This window comes from Phlebotomus papatasi, chromosome 2, assembly GCF_024763615.1.
Source record: "Phlebotomus papatasi isolate M1 chromosome 2, Ppap_2.1, whole genome shotgun sequence".
In the NCBI taxonomy this organism is placed as follows: domain Eukaryota; kingdom Metazoa; phylum Arthropoda; class Insecta; order Diptera; family Psychodidae; genus Phlebotomus; species Phlebotomus papatasi.
In genome coordinates, this window is record NC_077223.1 from 51151464 (window position 1) to 51176895 (window position 25432).

The 25432-nt window shown below is 34.8% G+C and overlaps 1 protein-coding gene across 36 annotated transcripts in view; it reads left to right on the top strand.

Annotated features, from left to right (window-relative positions):
* Nucleotides 1–25432, top strand: part of LOC129801532 (CUGBP Elav-like family member 4) — a 966051-nt gene that overhangs the window by 687775 nt on the left and 252844 nt on the right. For 3 of the 36 annotated variants that reach the window (XM_055846721.1, XM_055846723.1, XM_055846734.1), the window contains exons 1-2: nucleotides 21955–22459; nucleotides 24124–24753. The exons of 19 other annotated variants lie outside the window; for them this stretch is intronic. In XM_055846721.1, coding sequence (XP_055702696.1) covers nucleotides 24694–24753 — 60 coding nt within the window. In that variant the 5' untranslated portion in view covers nucleotides 21955–22459; nucleotides 24124–24693. Of the gene's footprint in view, nucleotides 1–21951; nucleotides 22460–24105; nucleotides 24754–25432 lie in introns of those variants that run through there. 14 more of the 36 variants (XM_055846722.1, XM_055846725.1, XM_055846731.1 and 11 more) reach the window with 9 other exon arrangements.

The following is a 25432-nucleotide window of genomic DNA, read 5'->3' on the forward strand; positions in this document are numbered from 1 at the left end:
AAAATTAAACTGAACCTTACCATAATATAATTTTGCTCTGTGAAACTAATTAACATTATTATAACGCTGAATTCCATTTAAAAATATGAGAAAAAATCTTAAATTCAAAGCTGCCCCAATTCAAAAGCTCCGCACTTACTGCTACATTGCAAAAATTCCAATCCTACTTTTTCAATTTCATTGGCATTTAGCGTATTTTCAACCTTTTGAACTAATATCATCTAATCATGTTTGTAAGAAGCATCTATTTTAATTTATTATCTTATAGTCAAGGGTATAAGTATGATGAAGAAAAAATCCAAAGCAAAATCTCTGGTGAAATGTGCAGAAAAAATATTTGTTTTTGGTATTTGGAGCAGGAGTTAGTAAAGGGATGTCAGCGATTTTTATTTATTTCCTTCGCCCGAGACACTTTGATGCTAAATGGAGATTTATCGATGGTGAGGACATTTAAGACAGATCCATCCTGTTTGTGACCCCTTGATATTCTCCATTCTGAAGTCACTGAATAAATATTTATTGGGAAGAAAGTGTCGCCCATGGAGTGAAATTAATATTTTTTTTGTACACACCCATTGGCACGTGAAGGGTTCCCCAACACGCATAACAAATAGTCTGGGAAAATGCTCCACCTCTTGGATTTTCTGCTGTGTCACTCACCAAACATTCCCACAAAGCATAATCATAATAGTGCTTTTTTCATGGATCGCAAACCCGGGCATCATTAATCAGTGCAACAGGGTCGGAAATAAGCTTTTCACTATCACTGTTTCAGTTTTGTAGTCGGATTTTGCCAATGTGCAAGGGGACGAACAATCCATACTAAAGTGAAACAAGTTTAAATGAAAATGTTCCATTTAAAGAAAAGTTCTAATAATCCTGTCCGGAGTTTTAGATAACTCAGCAAGATTATTTTAATTAATAGGGGAAGGCTTTCAGGCTTCATACGTACTCTGGTAACAATCATTTAATATTTTTCCCATATTTGTTTTGATTTTCGCATAAAAAACTTTGTCGTTTCATAACCGTTTCAGACCTGTCACAAAATATTAAACAAGATCCCATTCGATTAAGAAAGAAACACAGTTTCTAGGTTTTCTTTTCTAACCTTTTGGCTTTTAGGCTTTGAAACGGCCGATTCAGTGTGACATCAAAAACTCGAAACTTCATTCTACCCTACCTGCCCCAACTTGATTGAGAAATAAACCATTTACTTTATAGGTTGACTGATAATTATTATGGGAAACTGGGGCACCACTAAACACGGGGTAGCACCAAAGACTAATTTATATTTCTAAACTACTTGGACTATCTCGACCATTTCTTCAGTGAACGATCATCCCTATAATGCCCATAAATTTCTATAAGCCTTGTCCTCTGAAGTGGAATATGTGATTAAAAAATCGCAGTATTTGGTGCTACCCCGTGTTTGGTGGTGCCTCAGTTTCCCCTAACAATTTAAGTAAAAAAATGTACTTAGAATCTCTCAAAATAATTTAGGAATTACAAAAACTATATCGTCGGATCCAAAGAAATCTTTTCAGTATCGCTTTTCAAGAGACAGCTTTAAAGTTTAATAGCTAATATTGATTTTTATTAAATTCACAGCAATTAGTATACTCTCAACTTCTGAAACTATTTTATCATCCTTAAGCACTAAATTCCTTCTGGTTGACGCTATTTTTAAATCATTTACAGTAAAATTGTGGACGAAAAGTTCTATAATAGCGGTGGCAGCCAAAATCCCAAAAGCCAAAATCCCGAACGCCAAAATCCCGAAAAGGCCAAAATCCCGAAAGCCAAAATCCCGAAATCCAAAATCCCGAATATTCAAAATCTTGAAAGGGATGAAATTATATGGGGGAAAATGTTTATAATAATTTCCCAAAACACAGAAGATTTCCCTTTGCCTCCAGAAAGCGCGGGTGCAATCGTGGGAGTAGCTATGACACTTACAAGAATTCGGGATTTTGGTTTTCGGGATTTAGGGTTTCGGGATTTAGGCTTTCGGGATTTTGGCGTTCGGGATTTTGGCTTTCGGGATTTTGGCTTTCGGGTTTTTGACCGGGACCCCTGTAATAGTGCCGTGTTTTAGTTCAGTTTTAGCGGAGATTCTTTATAATCTGAGCTTTTGTGGTCCTAGGTGAAACCCGAACTCGTTAGATCAGGCTCAAATTTTAGATTTACACATTTTGAGAATGTAAAAGGATATCGACAAGCGCTTTTCGGCAAATGTCAATAGACATTTAACCTTTGAAGCCGACAATATTGTAATCTATATATCACACTGTACATTAAGATTTTATGACGATTCACTTTGATTGTCTTTATATCCCTATCATTTTTTTTATTTTGGACTTTCAAGGATGCAAACTAATAAACCTCTGATTAATAAAATAAAAAAGCCGGACTTGGCTCACAAAACTTATTTTAAATAGATTTTTTATGTAGAAATAATTATGATAATTAGCTACATTTTCGAAAAACTATATTTGCACTGTTTAGGTCTATTCAAACGATTTAACATATTTTTCGTGTGCCAAATTAGATTCGTTAGAATAAATAAAAGTTTAAGACTTCACATAATTGAAAGCCCCAAATAACATGTTTATAAATAAATATTAGTACCAATTAATTGTAATATAATGTGATAGCACGGTAGGAATATACATAATATTACGTGCTTAAATTCCAAATATTTCTGGCGCCATTATATTAACAATGTTAAAATCAAATATGTTAACCACACACAATAAAGCATTTGAGAGTGAAATGTGCAGAGTCAGTCATTCGAAACGAGAAAGTTGTGTAACTAAATTGTCCTCGGGTATATGAGAAATTCCTGGTGGTTGGGCAAAAAGCGGCATGGTTTTTCATTGTTAAATCATCTACACTTTTCGGCTGCATTTCCCAGCCAATTTTCTGCAGAACCATTCTCTCTCAGCTTGAGAAGAATTAATTGATAAATTCTGTAGGTCATTATTCTGTTTATGTTATATATATATATTTTTCCACAGTTAGTTATCTAGACTAGAATTTTCGGCATTTTCACTCTTTCACAGCTGAAATGGATCCAGACGAAAACACAACACAACAAACTCTAATTAATTAAATTCTCAAAACACTTTTTCTACATTTTACCCAAACGAACAAAAGTCAATGCAATTAATCCTCGGCGGGGGTTTTCAATACAAATGTTTTTATTCACGATAAATTCGATTCTCACCTCTCGGAAATTGATGCAATTCTATTGAGCTTTTTCAATGTGATGGGAATAATCATTGACAGGCTTCCTCTCTTTCCCTCTCTCCGTGAATAATATTTTGGATAGTGTTTTTTATTTAATTCAAACCTTTTGACAACATAAAATGATTTACACATATTTGTAGTCCGTTGGTTTTTTTTTCTTTGATTTCCCAGAGCTCTATAATAATTCAAAAAGATGAAGTTTTTCGGAGAAAACTTCTCACACTATTTCTCAAGGGAAGAAAGGTTCTTGGATGGTATACGTCAAATTTATCTCAAAACACAAAGAACTAGAGGGAAAGCCCTTGTGAGAAGGATGGTGGTTGAGCAAATTAAAGAATTTCATTCATCTCTTGGGAATTGATGAGATTGCCACTGAATTTGTCAATAAATCTACTCTAGGAGATGGATATCCAGAGATAGATAAAATTCCTAATATTTATTCATGGTCCCTAGCTCAATGAATTATTGGTCTGAGATCAAAGAATCAAGTCTTCTTCTAACCATCATCAATTTAGCCCAGTATCTCTCTATCGTATTTATCTGCAACATGTGAAAATTGCCTCCTGGTCATTCGTCTATTAACAATTCCATCCAATCATTTCGCCCCATGTATGATTTTTATGTTTATTCATGGCAACTCTGTATTAAATCGTGGAGCATTGCATAATTCTACCCTCAATATCATGAGCCTCCGATCCCTCGAGGCGATTCAATGATTTGGACGTCAATTAGAGAAATTTCACAAATTCACAAATAACACAATCCCATTGCTTTCATTCTCTTACCAAAATCTCTCTTCTGGCATTTGATATAAATCACAATCGGAATTTTCATGAGGTGCTGATGGCAATTATTCTATTTGTGACAAATAATTTATTTCAAAAATATTTATACACTAATGAAAATTTAGTTAAATTTCATTTCTAACTCTTTAATCTCTGAGAACTGATTAAAAAATGCAATAAGGTGTTTGGATTTTTTTAAATCAATAAAAAATTATGGGTAAATTATTAATAGATTTTCTTCCAGAAGAAGAATTTCTTTGTTATTTAGAAATTAACTAATAATAACTAAATTAATTCTGTGAGTTAATCTAAAAAGTAACAATCTGAACGATCAAACTCATAAATTTAAGAACTCCACAAAGTGTTCTTCTCTTTCTCATTTTTTTTATTACAATTTTACTACTCGAACTACACAGAAACAGAAGTATATATCGACACTTCTATTCCATACTATGCAAAATTTCCACCTTTCATCCACGGAAACCACTTTTCGCAACATGCTTTGAGTTTCAGATGATTTATGAAAAATAATGTCATGCGCTGTTTATCCATATCGGTATATCACCACGCCTACAGGCCAAACAGTTAAAGATAAAGTCTTAGGATTTTGGGAGACCCCTCCATAAGTCAACTCTGGGACCGTTAACATGCCACTCATTTTCCCCTTATTCCTCCGCTTTGCCACTAAAACCATGTTTTTTGACGTTGCTCAACAATGCGTCGTGCGATTTTATTCATTCTTGATATCGTCGCTACCGTCGTCCGTCATTGGTTGGATTAGCAACTGTGCTAAGTGTATTTGCTTTATGTCCGCTTTTGTTGTAAGTGACACATCACTGCATGACGTTTGCCATGTATACCGTGTATACAAACACAAAAAAATTCAGTTAACACAGTTTCTGATCCAATCAACAATATCTTTTAAATGGGTCCTGGTCGAAAACCCGAAAGCGAAAATACCGAACCCTAACGCCAAAATCCTAAAAGCCAAAATCCCGAATTCTTAAAAGTGTCATATCTACTCCCACGTTTGCTGGAGGCAAAGGATAATTTTCTGCCTCTTGGGAAATTATTCTACATATTATCCCCCTAAATTCATTCCTTTAAGGATTCTGGCCCTATCGGCATTTTGGCGTTCGGGATTTTAGCATTCGGGATTTTGGCTTTCGGGATTTTGGCTGCCTCCAAAATATTACCTAGGCGGACATTTCTTCTTATATACGAAAATATGTTGAATAATTCTTAGAGCGATTTTTCAAGACCAAAGATTAGAAAAGCACTATTTACTTAGCATATTTCTCAGCAATATGTGGTCATGTTTGGGCTTATTGGAAAAGTCTTGGAATTCTTGACAGATTTGAACCGGCTGGCCTAACAAATACTACCTCCGTTCCGATAAAATCGTAATTGTTTCCTGAAGGTTCAATAAATTGATAAGAATTGAATTTAAAACGGAATTCAACGGTGAAAAGAAAATTAACGATGTACAATTATTATTTTGGTAGGGATTCTGGAAACCGTCTCGGGCAGTTTACTCAGGGAAAACTTGATAATAAATCTGTAAAGTATCTCGAATTAATCTATCCTTGCTCTAATATTTTTCAAAAATCTTTTTCCTATTAGTCCGTAAGCATAGGACACGGCTAAAAGCCACACGATAAGAGATATAGACTTACGGTCTTCGATAACCCCCACCTTCACCATAAGTCGATATTATCTAGGACCCTCTCCTTCTCGTTCAAAACCATTCAAAACTAAGTTTTTTGGTTTATTTCGAAAACAGCTCCTAGAATTTTATTTCATTTTCGAATATATTTAGGTAGTAGTCAAAGTGAATATTTCGTCCATAAACACCTATATGTACGAAAAACATTTCGATATCGAATTTTCGAAGGTCAAAGTTAAATCACTTTAGCTCATATTAAAATCTCGCCTATATTAGAAAGTTTTCGAAATTCGTAATATGGTAACGTGAAGCTCAAAATTAAAAAAAAAATCAAATCAAAATTTATAATTTTTAAATTTTTTGTCAAAAAGTGATTTCTAAAAGCATGTTGCACTTGTCAAGTACAGATCAGGAGTTGCAAATTCCTCTGAGAAAATTAATCCAATTACTTTTTAGCAAATATTGATCCTTTATTTTAGCAAGATAAGCCTTAATCCAATATAAACTGCTACCGGACGCTACGAATTTGGTAGAAACTTTTATATAACCATTTGGAATATTCCTCCAAAGCTCATTCCAAAGAGGAAATTAAAAGCGTGAGAAATTCTCGTGACTTGGTGAAAAAGACAAAGTTCATCAATGAGGCATCCCCTGAAGCAAGTCACCTTATTCCTTTCTCAGGTCGTGAGTCAAAATACGTGAAAAGGGTGATAAGCTAGGAGGATGTCTATGGCGCCCAATTTGAGTGGCTGTAACACAATATTGCATCATGAGGGCGTCTTTTTTTTCGGCATGTGTTTGCTGGATTTGTCGATCCCTACACCAAATATGAATAGCCTGGAGCTCTCTCTAACTCCCACCCTTCTGTATCCTCATGTTCACCTTGCGGATATGTGACATGGATCAGTCCTGAATATCAAAAAAAAAAAACATTTCTACTGCTTTTTTTTGGGTGAAAAAGTGTTTAGGGGATGTAAATGTACATCATGATATGAACCAATTTTCTTCGCAATTTTAATGCCTCAAATCGCATCGCTTTGTGACATTAAAATAAAAATTTAATTTCATCCACCCACGCTTCAGGATTTGCCTTCCAGCAGTTCTCTACTCCCTTATATAAAAAGTGAGAAAGAGGGTTGATATTGCATTTAGAATTTTGACTTGGAAATGTTATGTTTAAAATAAAAAAAAAGGAATAGCAAAGCGTTACAGCTTTTGCTGAATACTAGAACTTGTGTTGTGCCTAAAATACTTCAATCATTAAAGCAGTGTCTCGTTATATATTTTGTATACTTTTTTTAAGAAAATTTGCCTGCATAATTTTTAATCCTTACCACCTAACAACAAAGTTTAACCGAACTATAAATTATACAAAGGGCTTGTCAAGAATTTAAAGACCTTTCCACTTAAATCAAACTTTCTTAGACCGATTAAGAAATACATTGTCTAGATCTAGAGACTGCTTACTGCTTAGTCTTTGACTTTGAGAAACCGTTACTATAGAAATAATTCAAAAGCATTTACGGATATGGAAAAAGGGTCATGAAGATCGACTTCAAATGTTAGGGGTGGGGGTTTTTGGAGAACTTAAAAATGCTGTCTGTAACCGTTTAGCCTCTATGCCTGCTCACAAGAAAGCGGTTGAATATGCAAACTGGACAGTAAAAAAAAGATTCCAAGGACAATTGAGGAGCTCAGAGGAAAAAAACACTTTTTTTTTAATAGGGAAATGCATACGACTTAGAGTTTCTTTGCTCGAGCGCCTCAATTGTAATCTTATTATTCATCACAATCATTTTACTACTCGAACTCAAAGAGAAATTATTTTTTTCAAGTTGTGACACGGCTAGATGCCAAATGGTATGAGATATCGACTTCCGGTCTTCGACGACCCCCCCCCCCCATAAGTCAACATTATCTAGCACAGTCTTTTAGTTTATTTTTTACCCATCTTCTCCTTCTCCTTAAAAACCATGTTTTCTTAGTTTATTTCGAAAATGGCTGCTACGATATCTTTCATTTTCGAATATGTTTTAGAGGTAGGGGGAAGTGGGGCACCTTTGAAAGTGAAGTACCTCTGAAATTTTGATTTTTTACCTATTTTTAAATAAAATTGAGCCTTATCGTAATATAAATTAGCTTCTCAATTTGTTTTTGCAGCTAAATTATATCACGATAAGGCTCAATTTTATTTGAAAATACGTGTAAAATCCTAATTTCAAAGGTGCCCCATTTCCCCCTAGTTAGGGCGAATGCTTAGAAACCTATTTTCAAAGGTCAATGTTTAACCACTTTGAAGGGCCTATTTTTTCAACCGATTTGCTTAAACTTGGATTTTTTGAAAGATCGTGAAATTTCCATTCATGCGAAAAGATAATACACGGATAGCTCTTTCTCGTAAGTTCGAGCACTCTGTAAAACTGAGACGCTTTGTCATCTCTTTTTATGCATTACACAAGTGAACTTCAATAAAATGCGCACAAAATCTTTGTAATAAAACGGGAACAGATTACTCGGAGAGAAATTAGTATTAGACTGAGGTTAGCAACTTATCATACAGTTGTGTACATTTTATTATACATTTAAAAGAGATACATAAATATGTAGCAGTACACAAACACCACATAAATATTTACTTTAACTTTCATAAAAAATAATAGTAAATCTTCTAGTAATTTATTACAATGCTTGACATCATTTTAAATAAATTAATTTGAAAAATAAATAAATAAATTGTAAGATTGTATATATAACTATCTCTGCAGAGTTGGAGCAATATTAAAAGTGGGAAGAATTTTGTTAAAATTTCAAAGAATCATTTCAAATAGAAATTCAATGAAGCATTTCCCTTAAGATATGCTAACTTGGGAATTTCACTGTAATTACCAAAGCTTTTTGAGTGTAAAGAGAATGGAGCTGAGGTGGTAGGGATGGGGTGTTATCATTTGGAAGTCGACGAGAGCTTTCATCCTGCGCAAAAGAAGACGAAGGTGTAAAACCTAATGAGTGGCTCAAATGGCTGAAATAACTCTTTCTGGGAGGGAATTAGCACAAGTACGAGTAGAAAATCTCCTACAGCATCCAGTGTCTCATTCTTCGGCACGAAAAGTCTACCCATCCGTTAACTCCTTCGGCAAGGCATCCTTGCAAAGGTACAACGTGCAAAAGTTCAATTTGGCAAATTAGAATTGCTATATTGGGAGAAAGTTGTACCAGAAAGTGTATGTGGCTTAGGTGTCATCACATTTGGGGGGTGATTCTCACTCTAACCAAATATAATACATATATTATATATATATATACTTACCTAAGAATTTTCCGTTGTGAAAAGGCTCAAATGATTTTCCATCCAGCCATCCCACAAAATTCCACCTCTTTTCTGTCGTTTCTAAAAGCTCCTGTGAGAGATGTTGATTTCAACTTTGTCCAAAAAGTAATTAATGCTCAACTCTTTCTTCTTTCGTAACACTTTATTAAATTTCCCTTTGAATAATTTTCCCAGAAAATTTGCCAAGAAGGAATTTTCACGCGTTCACTAGAGAAAATGCCATACAGAAAATTGAGCACACAAAAGCACCTCTCGGAACCCAAAAAATTCTGGGCTTTGGAACCCAAGGAGTAAGAGCAAGAGAGGGGTATAAAAAAAAGAAGCGGAAAACCCTGTGGTTTCCATTAAACTCTTGGGTATATCACTAGTTATGAGCATAGCTCGTGTTTGTGATTTGCATGTCACCCTCAAAATATGTGAAAATGTTCATGTGCTTCATGAAATGAAACCAATTATTTGCATTTTCCCTACAAAATGTATCTCTCTGCAGTTTAATCGTCAAAAGGTGACCCTCTGTCGAGGGATTTTCCTGCAAAATCCCTCTTTGCACCACCCCGAGCAATTTTCCTCGGGGTGGAAATGTGCATTTAAAAATTCAATTATGACATTGATTGACTTTTTTCCTGGGAGACTGCAATTAATGCGAATGACTCGTGGTAAATGGCCAATTAGTGGGAAATCTGTGCTCAAACATGCAACCCGAAAGAGTTCCCCAGGAGTTGGAGAATGTCCTTTAATTTTATTTCTGGAATTTTTGCACGTTTTTTCTCTTATTCCTCTGACTAAATGGTAGTAATATTCGCCAAAGGCTAGCTTGAACAACTTTTAAAATGACATCGTTAATACCGATTAAAAAAAACATTCAAATTTATCAAAAAAAAAGGGGGTGGCAAAGCGTTCCAAGCTTTGCAAAGTGCACGAACTCGTGACTTTGATGCTATACTTTAAAAATATTTCCGCATCATTTACCGTACCGAATCTCAACCGATTTGAACCGATTGATAAATCACCAAAAACATTGCCCAAAATATCTTAGAAATAACATAATTAAATTTCGTATAAAAATTTATATCGGTTATGAATTGGCTCATTACCGGTTGAAAATCAATTGCAACAGGTTTAGGTTTGTCAGGGAGTTCAAGACCTTTCCAACAATCCCGAACGTGATACCATTCGGTTAATAAATGCCCTATCTAGAGCTTTTATAGATAACCTTCATGAACCTTTTTAAACTTACAAAGTTTCAAGGGATTCGAGGAAGGATTATGTAAAATAAAAAATAATGAAATTTTGAGCCCTATTTTTGGAATATTTGGCTTACAGAAAATATCAATACTGATTAGCTCAATTTAAGCACATTTCTCGTTAAGATAGAGAAAAATTATCTTCAACAAAGTTGTAGAGGAATAAATTTCCTATAAAAATATGTCTATTTGATATTTTTAACGTTTGCGTGAGTAAAACGTCACAAATTATCCGAAGACTGACAAAATTTGTGCCCCAGCAATTTTGAGAATCTCCACAAAATCGACTTTTAGAAAATGATTCGAAAATCACATTTCTTTCGAGATAGAGGAAAATAGTCTTCTGCAATGTTGTAGAGCAGTAAATTTCCTATAAGAATATGCTCATTATAAAACGCTTAAGTTTTCTCAGAGCTCGTGAAAGTATTAAATATGCGTTTTAACAAGTTTTGCCCCAGTCTCCCCTATAGTTATTATCGAATTTACATAAATCAAACTTATCAATTATCACAGCATTCTAGAAAATTTGTCACTATTCAGAAACAATTTTCAAAGTAAATTTTCCTATTTACTTTAGACACATAACTAAATCCAATTAAACTGCTTCAGTGCGTTTTCACCTTGACATCTATCGTTATGTTCAGAATCATAGTTCAAGGGTCAGATTGTACCAAAGAGAATCATCAACTCTCGCGGGAGTCTGTGTTCTTAAGTGAAGGTGATGCAGTGGTTAATTGCCTTTTGAATGTTTGCTGCCTAATTGGTCAATTGTAGCCCTGGGTATATAGATGATGGAGTAACCGGCTGCAATCCGTACTACTGAGGCTCACCACGAAATATGATGATGGATGCTGGTTGAGTTTTACAAACCTATTTTCCAGGTTGAGGGGTTGAAAGATGGGTGACTAAATTGAATGGGATGCCTTTCGGAGATTTTGCGGTTTGGTAAATATGAAACAGTGCGTGTAGCACGTTTGACGCCGTTTTTCGTCTCCTGGACTGCTTCAAAACCCTGAACCATTTACGTACCCATTGAATATTGAATTACATGCGAGGGGGTTTGGTGATGGTTTGGGGCTGGTATTTTTTCCTGTGTCGTTCTCTCCTGTGGAAAATATCGACGGTTCACCTCATAATAAAGTCCATACCGAATTTTACGCACACCGAATTAAATCACTTTATTGCGAGATACGCGACTATCAATTTATACGGGGATTATATGGCTGAGGGCTAACAAACTCTCCCAGTATGCGAGGGGTTTTGGTTTGAGGGTTCGACAGGGAGGTATAATATGCAAATTTTTGGCAAATAGCTGAGTGAGGTGGGAAAGGGGGATTCCACTGGTTACTGCCAGGAGGGTATTTGGAATACATTTACCAGGAGAAAGGAATCCAGACAGCTCTCATATCGTGACCAACATGGAAAGGGTGTGTGTTTTTAGCGCTCGAGCTCATGTCAAAAGGTGTGGACGAGAATGAAAGTGAAAGTCTTTCACTTAGGGACACATTTTAGATAGAGGTTAATTTTGTCACATTCTCTATATGAAAGAAAATTTTACACCGCACCATGGGAAATTTCACAACGAAAGTACGGATAATTTTCCAACTTTCCATATGAAAAATCCATTTACATATTTCAAGCGCAACCAAGGAACAACGCATGGGTCACCACTTTGGTCACCACAGTTGTAAAACCAATTTTTATAACACGTCGTCTGAATTATCTTAACCCCCTCTTAACGGATCTTAATGATTATCGTGGCATAAGCAAAGAATTTACATCTGTATTTCGTTATTTTATTTTAAAAAGAATGATTTTTCACAACGATATTCCTGTGAAAGTACACAGGTACTGATATTACTGCTTCTATACTCAATCCCGTTATTCAGAATAAGAAAGCAAGAATGAGAGAAATAAAATACTTTGCCCTTTTTGCACACCCCGAAAATTTTTCGGGAAAATGGGTCAATTTTAATTCAATCCAATTCTATACGAGAAATCGTATTTTATTTATCGTTTGAGAAATTTAAAATTAATCTCAATCGAAGGCTTGAAAGAAACAGAAGAGCGTCGACTCTACGAACAAGATGCCGTAGTTAAGCTATTGGAAGATTTCCGGAAGGGCAGGGAAATTCGAGAAACTTACTGCCGCACATGATCATACCTAAATTTTTATTCAATTTTAGGGGATCTCAGTGGCACAATAGGCAAGACCATTGGGTCTTAGGTGCATGAAATCTCTGATTCGACTCTCAAAGTCGTGAGTTCGAGTCTCGTCCGGTGCAAGCAACTCAATGTCAGAAAAAAACATATTGACTGTGATAAAATATATTATAAATACATTGCCTCTGCCCAAAAAAAAATCTGTAAGCATGGAAGAGGCATCCATATCACGGGGAAAGCGCTCCTAGGTGGTCTTTACATGAACTTAGCAGATTTTTCTCTCACAGAATACAACAGCAATATAACATGATTACATTATAACAAAATATTCCGATACAACTAATAATAATTCAATTTTAAATTAAATGCGTCCGGCACACTTTTTAGATCAGTAAAATTTCATGAAATCAAAATCTCGCATTCCTTTCTTACTAAAAAAATTTGTATAAGTCTATCGCACTCTTTCGGATTCAAAATTGTACTGAACTAAATTTAATTTGGTGTGATACTCAAAAAGAGAAAAAGAGTGCGAAAAAGTGCGATAGACAGATGCAAGACTTTTAAGAAAGAATTTAAACTTTTAAGAAAAGAAAGATGTGCGTTTCAGCTTAATTAAAGTTTCCTGATCTAAAAGGAGTTTCGGAGCAGAATAATACTTCACAAAAAAAATGTATTACAAACTTACGATGTCGAGACGAAAAGAAATTTGTCTAAACATTGCCACAGTTCCTTTATATTTTAAAATCGAAATGTATTTCTCAAAAAAGTTCGAAAAAACATCTTGATATTGCAGTATTAGATACTAAAAAAAGGAAAAAAGATTCATAAATATTTTAAAACCTGGGGGAAATTGAGGTTTATCATAATGCAATTTAGCTTTACAATTGGTTTGTCAAGCTAAATTATATCATAGTATGGTTCAGTATCATTTAAAAAAAATGTTTTAAAATCTAATCAACTTTATTATGATTCACCGTGAAATTGTAGAAGTACTTCTCTGGAGAATTTTAAGAAGACAATCCACTGAGGTCTTATAAAAAAAAAAGCCAAGGTTGCGTAATCAATACTAAGTAGTAAATATTGATGGAAAAATTAGAGTTGTTAAAATTAGCGTGGACTTACTTTAGATAGGCTCCTCTTGGTTCTAGCCCCGTCTTTCTATTGACTGAGATCTGATGATAAGCCTTGAAATTAAAATGCTTCTGAAAATTTTCCGATCATTTTTTAATGCAATTTCTCTTAGAGTATATTGTATGTATGTATAAATATATCGGTACAATTCAGGCTGATGAGATGGGAGCAAAAAACTACTCCCTCTTCATACTGTGACCAAGGCTTAGGACAAAAACATGGATGCTGGAGAAGTAAAAAAAGGATCCCCAAGCGCGCTCCTAGAACACACATCGGATTAAATCTACACTGAGATTTGTGTTTCTGCCAGCACATTTCTCCGTTCCCATGAATTTTGTCACTCTCTTCCGCATCTTCATTCGCCAGTTTTTGTGCGCCTTTGCAGTTGAACACCAGCAATGTTTGTTTATTGGGTGAAACACTTAAACAATATGCTGCCGGGTCCTTTTTTACTTGGATGGAGGAGGGGTTGTTGTCGAAGAGGCGAAAAGACAAGAGTTCAGGCCAAAAAAAAGTGTCCAAAGTTAGCCACTGGAGTCTGCTCTACAGATTATCCCTGACCACTGTGAATGTCATTCCTCATTCTCTGAGCATTGAGCCTTTGGACGGTCAACCATGGCAAGTGCAACATTATCCAGATGTTCCACTTCATATCCTGGGTAAATACTGGCTGAAACGGTGCCAAAATCCATTTTGCAAGACAATTCACGTCGTATGAAGAGATCTCTGGAGATTTATGGTTCTAAGAGGAATTCAATTGACTCACTATGGCAAAAATTATGCTGTAGCATTTAAGTACATCATCTTTTCGACCCACTCATCCCCCAAAAAGCAACCCCATACCTTGTAAACCAAGCTCAAAATAGCATCTTTTCGATTCACTTTCTGTTCCGAAATAATGAACAGCGAAGAATTCAGTAGAGTGTAAAAAGTCCATCATTCGTCAGTGCTTCCAGTAGAGAGATTTTTACGATTTATGTGGGTGGAAGAAACTCCAGCAATCATCTCTGCTTCATTTTCGCATCCTTTCATCCTGGGCTATTTGTGTCAGGTAAAGATCAGCTCTTTGGGATCTCGTAAGAGAAAGTGTTAAAATAGATTTAGGTGAATTGGAGAATAAAAAAAAATACAAGAAAAGGTACGAGATGATTTTTAGTGGTTTCACTGGGAATTTTACAATGTGATTTGGATGCCAAAAGATTGAAGGAGAGTTAGTGGTTGAGATTTTGTTACTGAAGTGGAAATTACTGACTTTGTAAATTTTATCACTAGTTAAACAAAAATTTCTGTGGTCAGCTTTTTTCACTTACTTAAGCCAAGCTTCTTCGCTTCTTTTTAGGTTTAAACTTACTTCAAAATTGGACATAAGTACAGTTGGATAGAACCAGAAAAATAAGAAGTTAAAATAAGTTAAAAAGTTTAGTTCAAATAACTGATTGACAATAAATGGCTGTACTATACAAAAAATATTGATATTAATTTATAAGCATGATTAAACATTTTAATTTTTCTGTTCGAAATATTTTTAATCTATTATTTGAAATTAATTATCATCTTTCAATAGTGAAAATTATGCGAGAAAAACGCGTCCCAAACATCCCCTTTTGCGTCCTATACTGCCCCAAGTCGAAGAGGTTTGCGACAAAGCGTCAAGTTAAATGTTTTATCTGCTCCGAGAAAACTCAGTTGCTTTCCAAGATCTATCGAGTACTTTTTATAAAGTCAATACCCATAAGTATCCTATATAGACCGTATAAAATTGTAATACAGTATCGTGATTTTTTGGAATACTATCTCAATGTCAAAACATGAAAAAGTGTCCCAAATCTCCCCGGTCTCCCCTATAGTACATTATTTTGGTGAATGCAGAAGTGCATTTGATTCTATCAGCCGTGTTTAATTCTCCAAAATACCTTGTCAATGTTCCTTGTCGTTAAATTCAATGCATGAGATAATCCTTATCACAAGCAGACGCCAAAAAAAATGCGATGAATAAATTACCTATTTATCTGTCTAAGTTTATGAAGTAACACAGGTCAGGGTCAGGGCTTTAATCGCTTTGTTTCAAAGAAGTTGAAATTTAAATCATTAAGTCAGATTATGCATGAATTTATTCGATAATTATCCATTTTGAAGGCAATTTCATTATGCTTCGGGGTTGATATAGAACTGAGAAAATGGTTTTTAACACCGCTTTCCTATGGTAATACATATAACTAAAGGAGTTTTGTGGATTCAAGTGCTCTGACGTTGTCCTAAAAGAAGACAACCCTCTATTAGCTAATTTTGATCGCTTCTGCTCAACAAATTCCTTGAAACAGTCTAATTGCTAAATAAATCAAATATAACAGTATATTGTTCATCAATGTTTACCAATCTCTTCAAAAACAATCCTTAATGCATTTTTGACTTTAAAATTTGATTTTTGGGCAGTGCAGACAATGATTCGAGAAAACCCAAGGAAGAAGAAAAGCATAGAAAATTGTGAAAAACCTTTTGGATAATTTCTAGAAAATTGTAAAGAAGTACCCCCATTCCCTCTCCATGCCCTGTAAATATCCTGACTTAATTAATGAATGAAACTCAGAGAACAATTGAAAGACTTGACCACTGATGAATGCTTGGAGATCGAGCCGGAAGCTCTGGAAAAAGTTGATGAGTTTTCCCTGAGTGAATTGTATCCCCCGACGATTTCCGGAATCCTCACCTTGTTTAACTTTTAACTTCAATATTTAAAAATTCCTCCATGGAAAAACCGGAAACTCATTATGGGTTAATCTAATAGGTAAAAGTCTTCTTTTTATATATCTTAGCTATTTTACATTTTCTTTTTGAATATACAAAATAATATCATATTTATTGTTAAAATTATTATTAATATATAGATTTAAAATTTAAGAACTTATGAAAGTAAGGTAAAGTGCCCTCACTCGACCGGGTTCCTCGATGGGTCAATTTTTGAAAGTTTGATCGGTTTGATGGGCAATTTCTATGAAACTGTCACTGATTCGTATTATTTATGTAATAATTGTCCTATTAATGTTAGATCGAGCGAGGGCATCTTACCTTACTTTAATTTGACAATCATTTACATTTTTTAAAAAATGGTATAAGATCATTCTTTCAATCAATAATTTGCATAGTTTTTATTTCTAAATTTTGAAAATTTAACTAAACTTTAAAAACTTATTTCATGAAAAAAATAATAATTTTAGTTACTTTGCAAAAATTTCATGCTGACAATTTGTCTCTTTAGCAAAGTTTTCATTTTTCAGCACAAAAGTTCTTATTTTTTATTTGTTACATTTCTTTATCAATGTACACCATCGTTTTCAGTTTATTTAACTTTGGAAGTGTTCTACAATTTGTGGAGTCAGTTAAATCTCCACAATACACTTCCTTCAACTTTTTTTTTTGTTTGGGGTGGAGGGTTCTTGACTTCATTCACAATACAGACCAGAGAAAAAAAAAGAAAAATAGACAAATTTTTGAGGGTGATTGAATATAGTGATAATTTTTTTTTAGCCATTCACAAAGGAAATTCTCTTTTTTCTGCCCCCAAAATCTGTAAAGAATAGAGAGGAATTGTGGCACAAAATCCCCCTTTAATTCAATTTAGTGCGTTGTGAAAAGGAAAGTTATTGGATGAGAACGTCTTGTGTGAGTTTTCCTTTTCCATTCACTTTCATCCTGGGGCTAGGTATCTCTTAAGTGAAAAATCGAGGATAAATCCTCACATGGATTTAAGGTGTGTGGTTCGTCTTCCAAGGAATCACCCCCTAAATCCTCAATTTTTTTTCGTCGGTGGCCTCGCGGATTTCCCCAATAAAATGATGGATAAGTCCTTCTCAATTGATGTTTCCGGATGGTGAAAAGCCCATTTGGTTCGACGCTGGTAAATCCTCCATGATCGACACGAAAATATTCTAGCACAGAAAAACCATTTATTTACTTCAAAATATCCTGCAGAGAATTTTCTGTGAAGGTGAAAAGAGCGGCAAGAAAATGTTGGATTTGCAGACAAAAATGCAAAAATGGAGAAAAAGTTATTAATAATAAATTCCTCTCTGTGTTTTCCTTTTGGCCGTTTAAGTGTGCAAAACTAATAAAACCCTAATGAAATGCTATTTACCGATGATGAAAATACTTACCCACACTCACTTTCCTCGTATAGCACTAAATCCCAGCATGATGGGTGCGTTTTCACAAGCGCACTTTTTCGAGTACTCAATTATGTAAAATTTTTCCAAACCATCCCCCTTAGCAGATTTTTTTCCACATTTCTCTCAAAACCCCATGTTTAAGCATCCCCCAGGAAGCACATGAAAGCTACTTTATAAATTATTCAATCTGTCTATAAAATTCAACAAAGTTGCGGACAATGCAGACGAAGTGCATGTGGATGCTTCGACAGGAAAACTTTTACATGCCCAACTTTATTTAAATCACGTTTAGAGAAAACAATATAAAAGCATCCTTTTTGCCAAACTATCTCTCCCAAAATCATAGAAGTGCTCCTTCTATCATAAATTCGTGCGGTAAAAACTTCTCATCGGCGCGGCCTTTTAAATTGTGGAATATGGAGACTTAACAAAAACATGTACTTCATATGTATTTTGCAATAATTGTACTTCAAAGTTTTTCAACTGTTAAATCTGATGCTAATTGAAAGGGTTGGCAAAGCAACCTAGCTTTGCGGAATGCTCGAACTCATGATTTAGATTACAGTGCTTTCACTTCATTTACCAATATTAAATGAAGTTCTTTAGCAATCCAACTTATGGGAAAACCATAATTGTTACTTATTCGAGGATTTCACAAAGTCTTTTCCACTAAGTAGTTCAGTTCCATATCGAAATTTAGATTGCCTATGTCCAGAATAGCTTAGAGAGTAATACAAATTAAAGTAGAAAAAACGAGCGCTCGGCGGTTGCTCACCGGTTAAAAGGGTTAAAACCGGTTCAGATACGTCAGAGGTTCCAATACCATTTCAACAAACCAAAATTGACACCATTTTGTTAAGACACATTATCTCTAGAATTTTTTAAACCTTTGATTTCGGAACAGTCAATGGCATTTTAAAAGGACGGCATATTCGCCTTCTTGTAAGGACGACATATTCGCCCAATTTGAAAGTTTTGGAGAGTCGATAAATTCGGACAATGCATAAACTATTGTCTCAGTAAGTTCAAGAGGTAGTGATGTTTCCTTAATGCTTTGTGATTATTTCTACACAAATAATAGTCGAGGAAAAACAAAAAGTGTTAATTCGTAAATGGAAAATGATGTTAAAGCGCTCCAGCGTTAGGGCAGAATCACATTGACAGTAAAATGCTCACCATATTTTGTTAATTTACACATTTTCATTGCAATTCTTACGCAAATTCTTTATTACCGTATTACCTTATCTCATACTCGATGACACTACAAACCGAAAACAGAGAAATTTGTGGTCCTCAAAAATTTGAAAATATGCCTTATGAAAACTGTTACATGCAAAACAAAATTTTTTCTGGCATACACGATCTATGATTCAGGGTTTCTGCCGTTTACCTGATGAGATCGGTAGTGGTAAGTCGGCGGCAGACGCAACAAAGCATAATTGAGGAGAAATATATAAGTGAATTGAATTGAATTGAATTGAAAAACTAATAAAAAACTTAGAAGAAATGTTGCGGTAATTCACAGAAAACTCAATTTAATCGCTTGACCGGTGTGACCATTTCAGGACGAGAGGCTCAATAATTGGTGGTCAGAAAAATCATATTTTTCGAGTTTTTATATCAAAATAAAATTTACATGGCTGTAGCAAAAATATCGTTCTTTGGGTCACAGTTGACCCAATCGTCCTTAAAGGATGAGCCATTACATTGGTAAGCAACATCTGAGAAAAATTAATATGGTACGGTATGGAAGCCTTGTCTTCTACAAGGGTGGATTGTCATGAAGTGAGAGACGAAAATTAAAAAATAATCTTTATATTTCAAGGCATAATCAAGGCTTGATGAGGCAAAAAACTCCAGATAAAAAAATCCAAGCTTACAAATTTTCCCATAGATACCAAAAAAATATCCGTCCGTTTTCCTCTCTCTCCCTATATTTTTTAAAATAAAATATATTAACGTAGTTAGAAGATTCTACCAAACAATAAGAAAAAGATTGCAGCTTAGCTAACCTTAATAAACCTTCTTACACGCCCAAAGGATTCGAAAAAAAACTGAAAATAACAAATATAGAAATTTTCAGCACTGTTTTCAAAAAATAATTTCCTGACAGGAGTTTTCAATTTCGACTAACTTAATTAACTAAAATTAATGTTTTAGAGACAGTCATTGTCACATACTATCTACTGAACACGAGTTCATCTTTCGTTTTAGGATATCCTGAAGATTTATCTCTCTAGAAATTCTTTTATGAAAAAGTACAACACAAACACACAAATACACCTTGCCATTTTCCCACTAGATGGAGTTGGCAGTCTTTGTGCACCGTTCGTCGTATAGTACGAGGATAAAAAAATTTTGGCTTTGAATTTGACGGCTGTTTGCACATAACGCCAAGTTAGTAACTATACTTAAATTCCTCTGTCTGGTTGTAAATGGCTTTGGACGCTATACAGCCAATTACTGGTCTCTGATTTAAAAAACTCGTAGTTGTTACAATTATTCCATGATTACTAGTGTCCGAGTTTCCCCTGTATTACGAAATGTGACAAATTTTCTCTAATGCACTGACCTCTACGATATTCGTCTCTTTGGGTCCAAAATGACAGATAAATATCCATGTGAGAAGGGGTATTTTTGACATTATCGTGTGTTTGATAGCTGTCACTCTAATATACCGGAGACCTCTGTGTAGAGTAGACTGATTATGCTAGTTTTATTATTCGGGATAAAAGACGTTAATAATATTTTTTTTTATTTTTTTTTAATAAATAGGCGGAAGTGGGGCACCTTTGAAATTGGGATTTTTCACTTATTTTTAAATAAAATTGAGCTTTATCGTGATAGAATTTAACTTCACAACCTGTTTGTGCAGCTACATTATATCACGATAACACCCAATTTTATTTAAAAATAGGTGAAAATCGAAATTTCAAAGGTGCCCCACTTCCCCCTATCAAATTTATTAACTTTGTCCTCTAGCTTTTGTCTTCGCTACAATGCACATTCGAAGATTTTGTCTCGCAATAACGAAATTTTCGGACCATAGTGTCAGCTATATAAAGAAGATTTATCACATTTCATAATAAACATATTTAATGTAAATAGCGACTAAAATAAACAGAGAATTATAAAAAAAAAACTCTTTATATTTTGAATGAATTTGATATTCAATGATTTACAATGTTTTCCTGAATTTTTAGAAGTGCTTTAGGATAATTCCAGATAATCCCTCCAAGTAAAACTGTTCCGATTAAATAATATTCATCCTTGTTGCAGTTTACTATTCTCTCTCAACTGTTGTTGTGCCCCAGAAAAATCTCATCTAGTCGATGAAAGTTTTTACTCCAAATACCTTTGAGAATAGAATTGTGCTCAAAATGTTACATCATCAACTTTATTGACAAGAAAAGTCTTCGTAAACTCATCGTTTTCCTCTCAATCAAAAGCCGAACGTAGTACTTTAGGTTTTCTTTATCTTGTCTTACCTTTATTGCAAAAGTAGAACTATTTTTAGATGATGGGAAGATTCTTAGAAAGATTAAAATAATGTGGAATCACTATGATTTTATTAAAAACCGTAGTCAATGATGGTTCAAAAAAAAGCATATAATATTTAGTTGCACCACGCGAATCTCAGCGCCATTCGTGGCTGTTTTTCACGTTTAGAGGGCCAGAGGGAGAATGGTGGGGAGTTGGGTGGGGAAAATTGTAAATGTGTATTGGTGCTATATGGCTGAATGGAGGGAGTTTATGTCATAGAGGCGCAAAGGAGAGATATAGTGTGCGACAGAGACTTTCACCCTCATGTAAATAGAAGGCTCTACGCACTCTCACTGCCTCTGGGATCCGCCCCCTTTGGTATCCAATAGTCCCCTCCATAAATCCATTTACTTCCACCCCTGCACAAGGGTATGTATGTCTGCGTGATGACTCACCCTCTTCGTGACGCAATGATGAAGTTCTTTGCTCTAATTCTTCAGTGTGAAAAGAGTGATCTATACCCCTGCAGACGCACTAGGGATCACCCCTCGATTAGAGGGACGTTGAGGGGGAGGAGAAGGTGGAAAAAAGAGTCTTGCGTGGCGCGAAAGTGACGCACCTTAGCGGTCTCAATGAGAATCAACAGTCTTGGCAACTACAAGGGTGCATTGAGGGAATGGTTTTTTTTTTGGGGTGGGGGGTTGAACGGTGCGTAAGCGTTGCGCAAAAGTGACACTCACGCACACACCGTACGCATTGAAGGGGTAGGTGCGTAGGGGTAGGCGAGTCGTGCGTATATCGAATCACTTTCTCTTGGCAATTTCTGCCACCCGTGTTGAAACCCTCCGCCCCACCACCCTCGCACATTTTCCAACACACATCAATCACACACACGCGCACACACACCCTCCCTTCTGGACATTCTGCGTAGCATACGACTATACCGAAGGTGGATATATTGGAAAATGTTCCCAACAAGTTTTTCCTCTTATTCCACAAAACACGATTCAGTCTACGATTGAGTTTTGTGTAGTTAAGTCGACACACTGTTTGTTGTTTGTTATATTTTTGAAATCTAAATCTCTTGCAACAGAATTAAAAAAAAAACAAAAAAGAAAAACAAATATCAGAAAATACATCAAACGTCTCACGTCATAGGGCTGACACGAGACATTAAATCTCATTCGCGAGAGTACCGCGAAAAATATTATACGGGAAATTTCGATTAAAAAAAAAGTACTAAAAGGGTGAATTACAATAATTTATCACTTTAAAAGTTTGCAAGATGCTGGAAGTGATTGAAGATTGATTAAAAATAAATTGCATTAATATGAGCTGTTGCTGATTTGTGCGACTTTATGCAAGAATCTGTGTGTGGTTTAAGACACTGAGGCAAAATATTCCCATTGATAATTTTCCGAAAATTAAACAGTAGTTGATTTTAACAATAAGAATTTCTTTAAAGTATTTTTTGTTCTAGTTATTCATTTACTGCATTCTCAAGTTTTCCATATTGAGATACTTTGTTGGAGAATTCAATGCCAAAAGTATGGAAGACTTTTTGAAATACTATCTAAAAACCAAAATTGCAAAAAAAAAACCATTTCAGGCAAATCCTAATACTTTATTTCTACTCTACTTTAAAACGGTCCAAGAATTTTTGAAAGAAAATTAGTTAAATTTAATAAGTATTTAATTTTTCAAAGTATTTCGAAACTCTTTCGTATGGTATTTATGTTTTTCGAAGATAAAATTGTTATCAAAGTTCTTCATAATTAGACTTTTTTTATTTTATGACACTTGAAATCCTTATCAATCTTCCCTTATGGCGATAGCAATGTTCCTGCTTCCGATCTACGAAATTTATTTAAAATTAGACAAGATTTCCAGATTAAAGTACCTGACATCTACCTATATCTCTGAAAATCTTTTTAAGCGTCTTTACGTCTTAACCCATTCTAAGAACGTGCATTAAAAGTTGCTCAAAGGTCTTTAACGACTCAGCATAATTCCTCGTTCTGCTTCATTTTCTCCATTTGCCATTCTCAGATGTTCAGTTCTTGTTGTCAGTGTTCCTTTGCTTTGGTATTCCAGTGACCAATTGTTGCATTCAGTGCTGAAAACGCAGTTTGGGGTTGGATTTTGGGTACGTGGAAGAGAGAGAGAGTGAGTGGTTTTGTGAAAAATGGACAATATGGGCTTGTTATAGTGGACATCAGGGTGACTTTAACACTCGTACTGAGTACTTTTTGTGCTTTTTATGAGCTTTCTGAGAGAAGCTTAGGATGAGTGTGCAATAAGGATTTTTTTTATATATATACACTAGACAAGAATTATACTGAAGCTTTAAGCTGAAAATGGTTCTCTTTAAGTATCTTCGCTTCTTCTGCACATATTAAAGTCTCCAGGGTGATTTGGTGGAAAATGTTTTTCGAAGGGAGGTGATTCTTAAAGCTTCCCCAATTTTTTTCTTGCTTTCTCGGGTGATTGCCACGTATTTATCCCTTCGTAGAATTTCCACAAACATCCAAACGACCGAGATCATTAGGCTGAAGCCAAGTTCAAATCCATGAGAGAAGAAAGTTTGGGGCTGATGGAGGGATTCTCGAAAAGAAATCGCGATAGCTCGTGGGGGATGAACAATCGTGTGGTGGAATCGATGTGTCCTTTCTCCGCGAAGACTTCTCAGGGATCAGTCGTACATTGAACCATTCCCAATTCTTTCTATCTACGTCCATTCTATATTTCGTGATATTTTTTTTGTCGGTCTCCTCCCTTGCTAAAAAGGAAACTTTCCAATAGACACTTTTACTCCAAGAATGGCAGATTGAGAAACATGAAGTTTATACAAGAATTTCAATCAAAATCATATCCAAAAACTCACCCTTAACAGCAAATTCATCTCTTTTAGGTGATAATTGTGTCGTGTGTGTTGTACAAAAGATCATCTGCAAAAAGCCCCATTAAAAAGAAACTTTCAGAGGCCAATTGAGGCAGAAGTGAGCTTTAGTGGAAGAATTTTGAAAACAAAAATAAAAACTGAAAAATTAGTGCGAAAAAAGCTCGCAGTATCGTGTGAGAATTAAGAGAATAAAAAACACCTCAAGAATTTAGTCAAAGTGCTTGTGATTTGTAATCCGATAGGAGGAAAATTTGTCACGCAGAGCTTTTAAGCTTAACGTAGTTTAGTGGTGAAGAGTATTCCGTAGTGATTTATGCTTCTAAAAAAAAACACCTCACACTCTATTAAATAACAAAAAATTGCTGCAAGTGAGAAATTTTTTTGGCTAGAAGAAACAAACTCACAAAAAATAAGACTTTAATAATAGAATTTCAAAGAACTCAAACCCCTCTCAACTTAAATCATTGTCAAAGTTTAAAAGAAAATAATCTCTTAAAGTGCGTGGTTTAATCTTGTAACTAAAGATAAAGAAAAGCTAATAGAAAAAAAATATTTTGTGGTCCTGTGAACTTATTCCATATGGTTCATATGATAGAGATTGTGCGCCAAGGGAAAGTTGACTTTCCTCATCAGGTCATTGTAAGTTTATATTTTAATTTTTTCTTAATATAAAACTTCCATAGTTCTAGCCTTAAATCCTAAATCTCACTTAGATTGCAAATGAAATTAAATGAAATTGGAGAGCCTCTTTCTGAAATCCATTACTGGAACAGGAAAGGATGCCTGGGTGTGAAATATTGAATGTAGAGGGTGCAATGTGCCGTGTTTTACCTTCAAAATGTATTTCATGATGTCAATTTCAACACCAAAATTGCTATATTGCAACAAGTAAATGGAAGAGGTAATTGAGTGCATGTCCCTCTGATAATGCTCACGAAATTTAATAGTTCAGTCTCTTTTCGGGTGATTTAGTGCACGAAAACAAGTAAAACTGGCACGAAAACCGTTTGAATTGATAATTTAAAGGCAAATATAAAGAAGGAAAAATTAGGGGGAATGATTAAGTGAAAGTTTCAATTGTTTTTTAATCAATAAAGAAAAATAGTAATTTGTCTGAGTGGGATTTCTATTTCAGACTTCCTAGCTATAAAAGAGACTCGCATTTGGGTAATTCTTCATTTCATTATTGCCAATAAAATGACAATATCTCAATACTGATCAACTATACTATTTTAAATGAAAAATAATTCTAATTTTTATTTAATATCATAATTTTGAGCACTATTACACTTTACATTTTGAGATGTCCTCAGTGTTT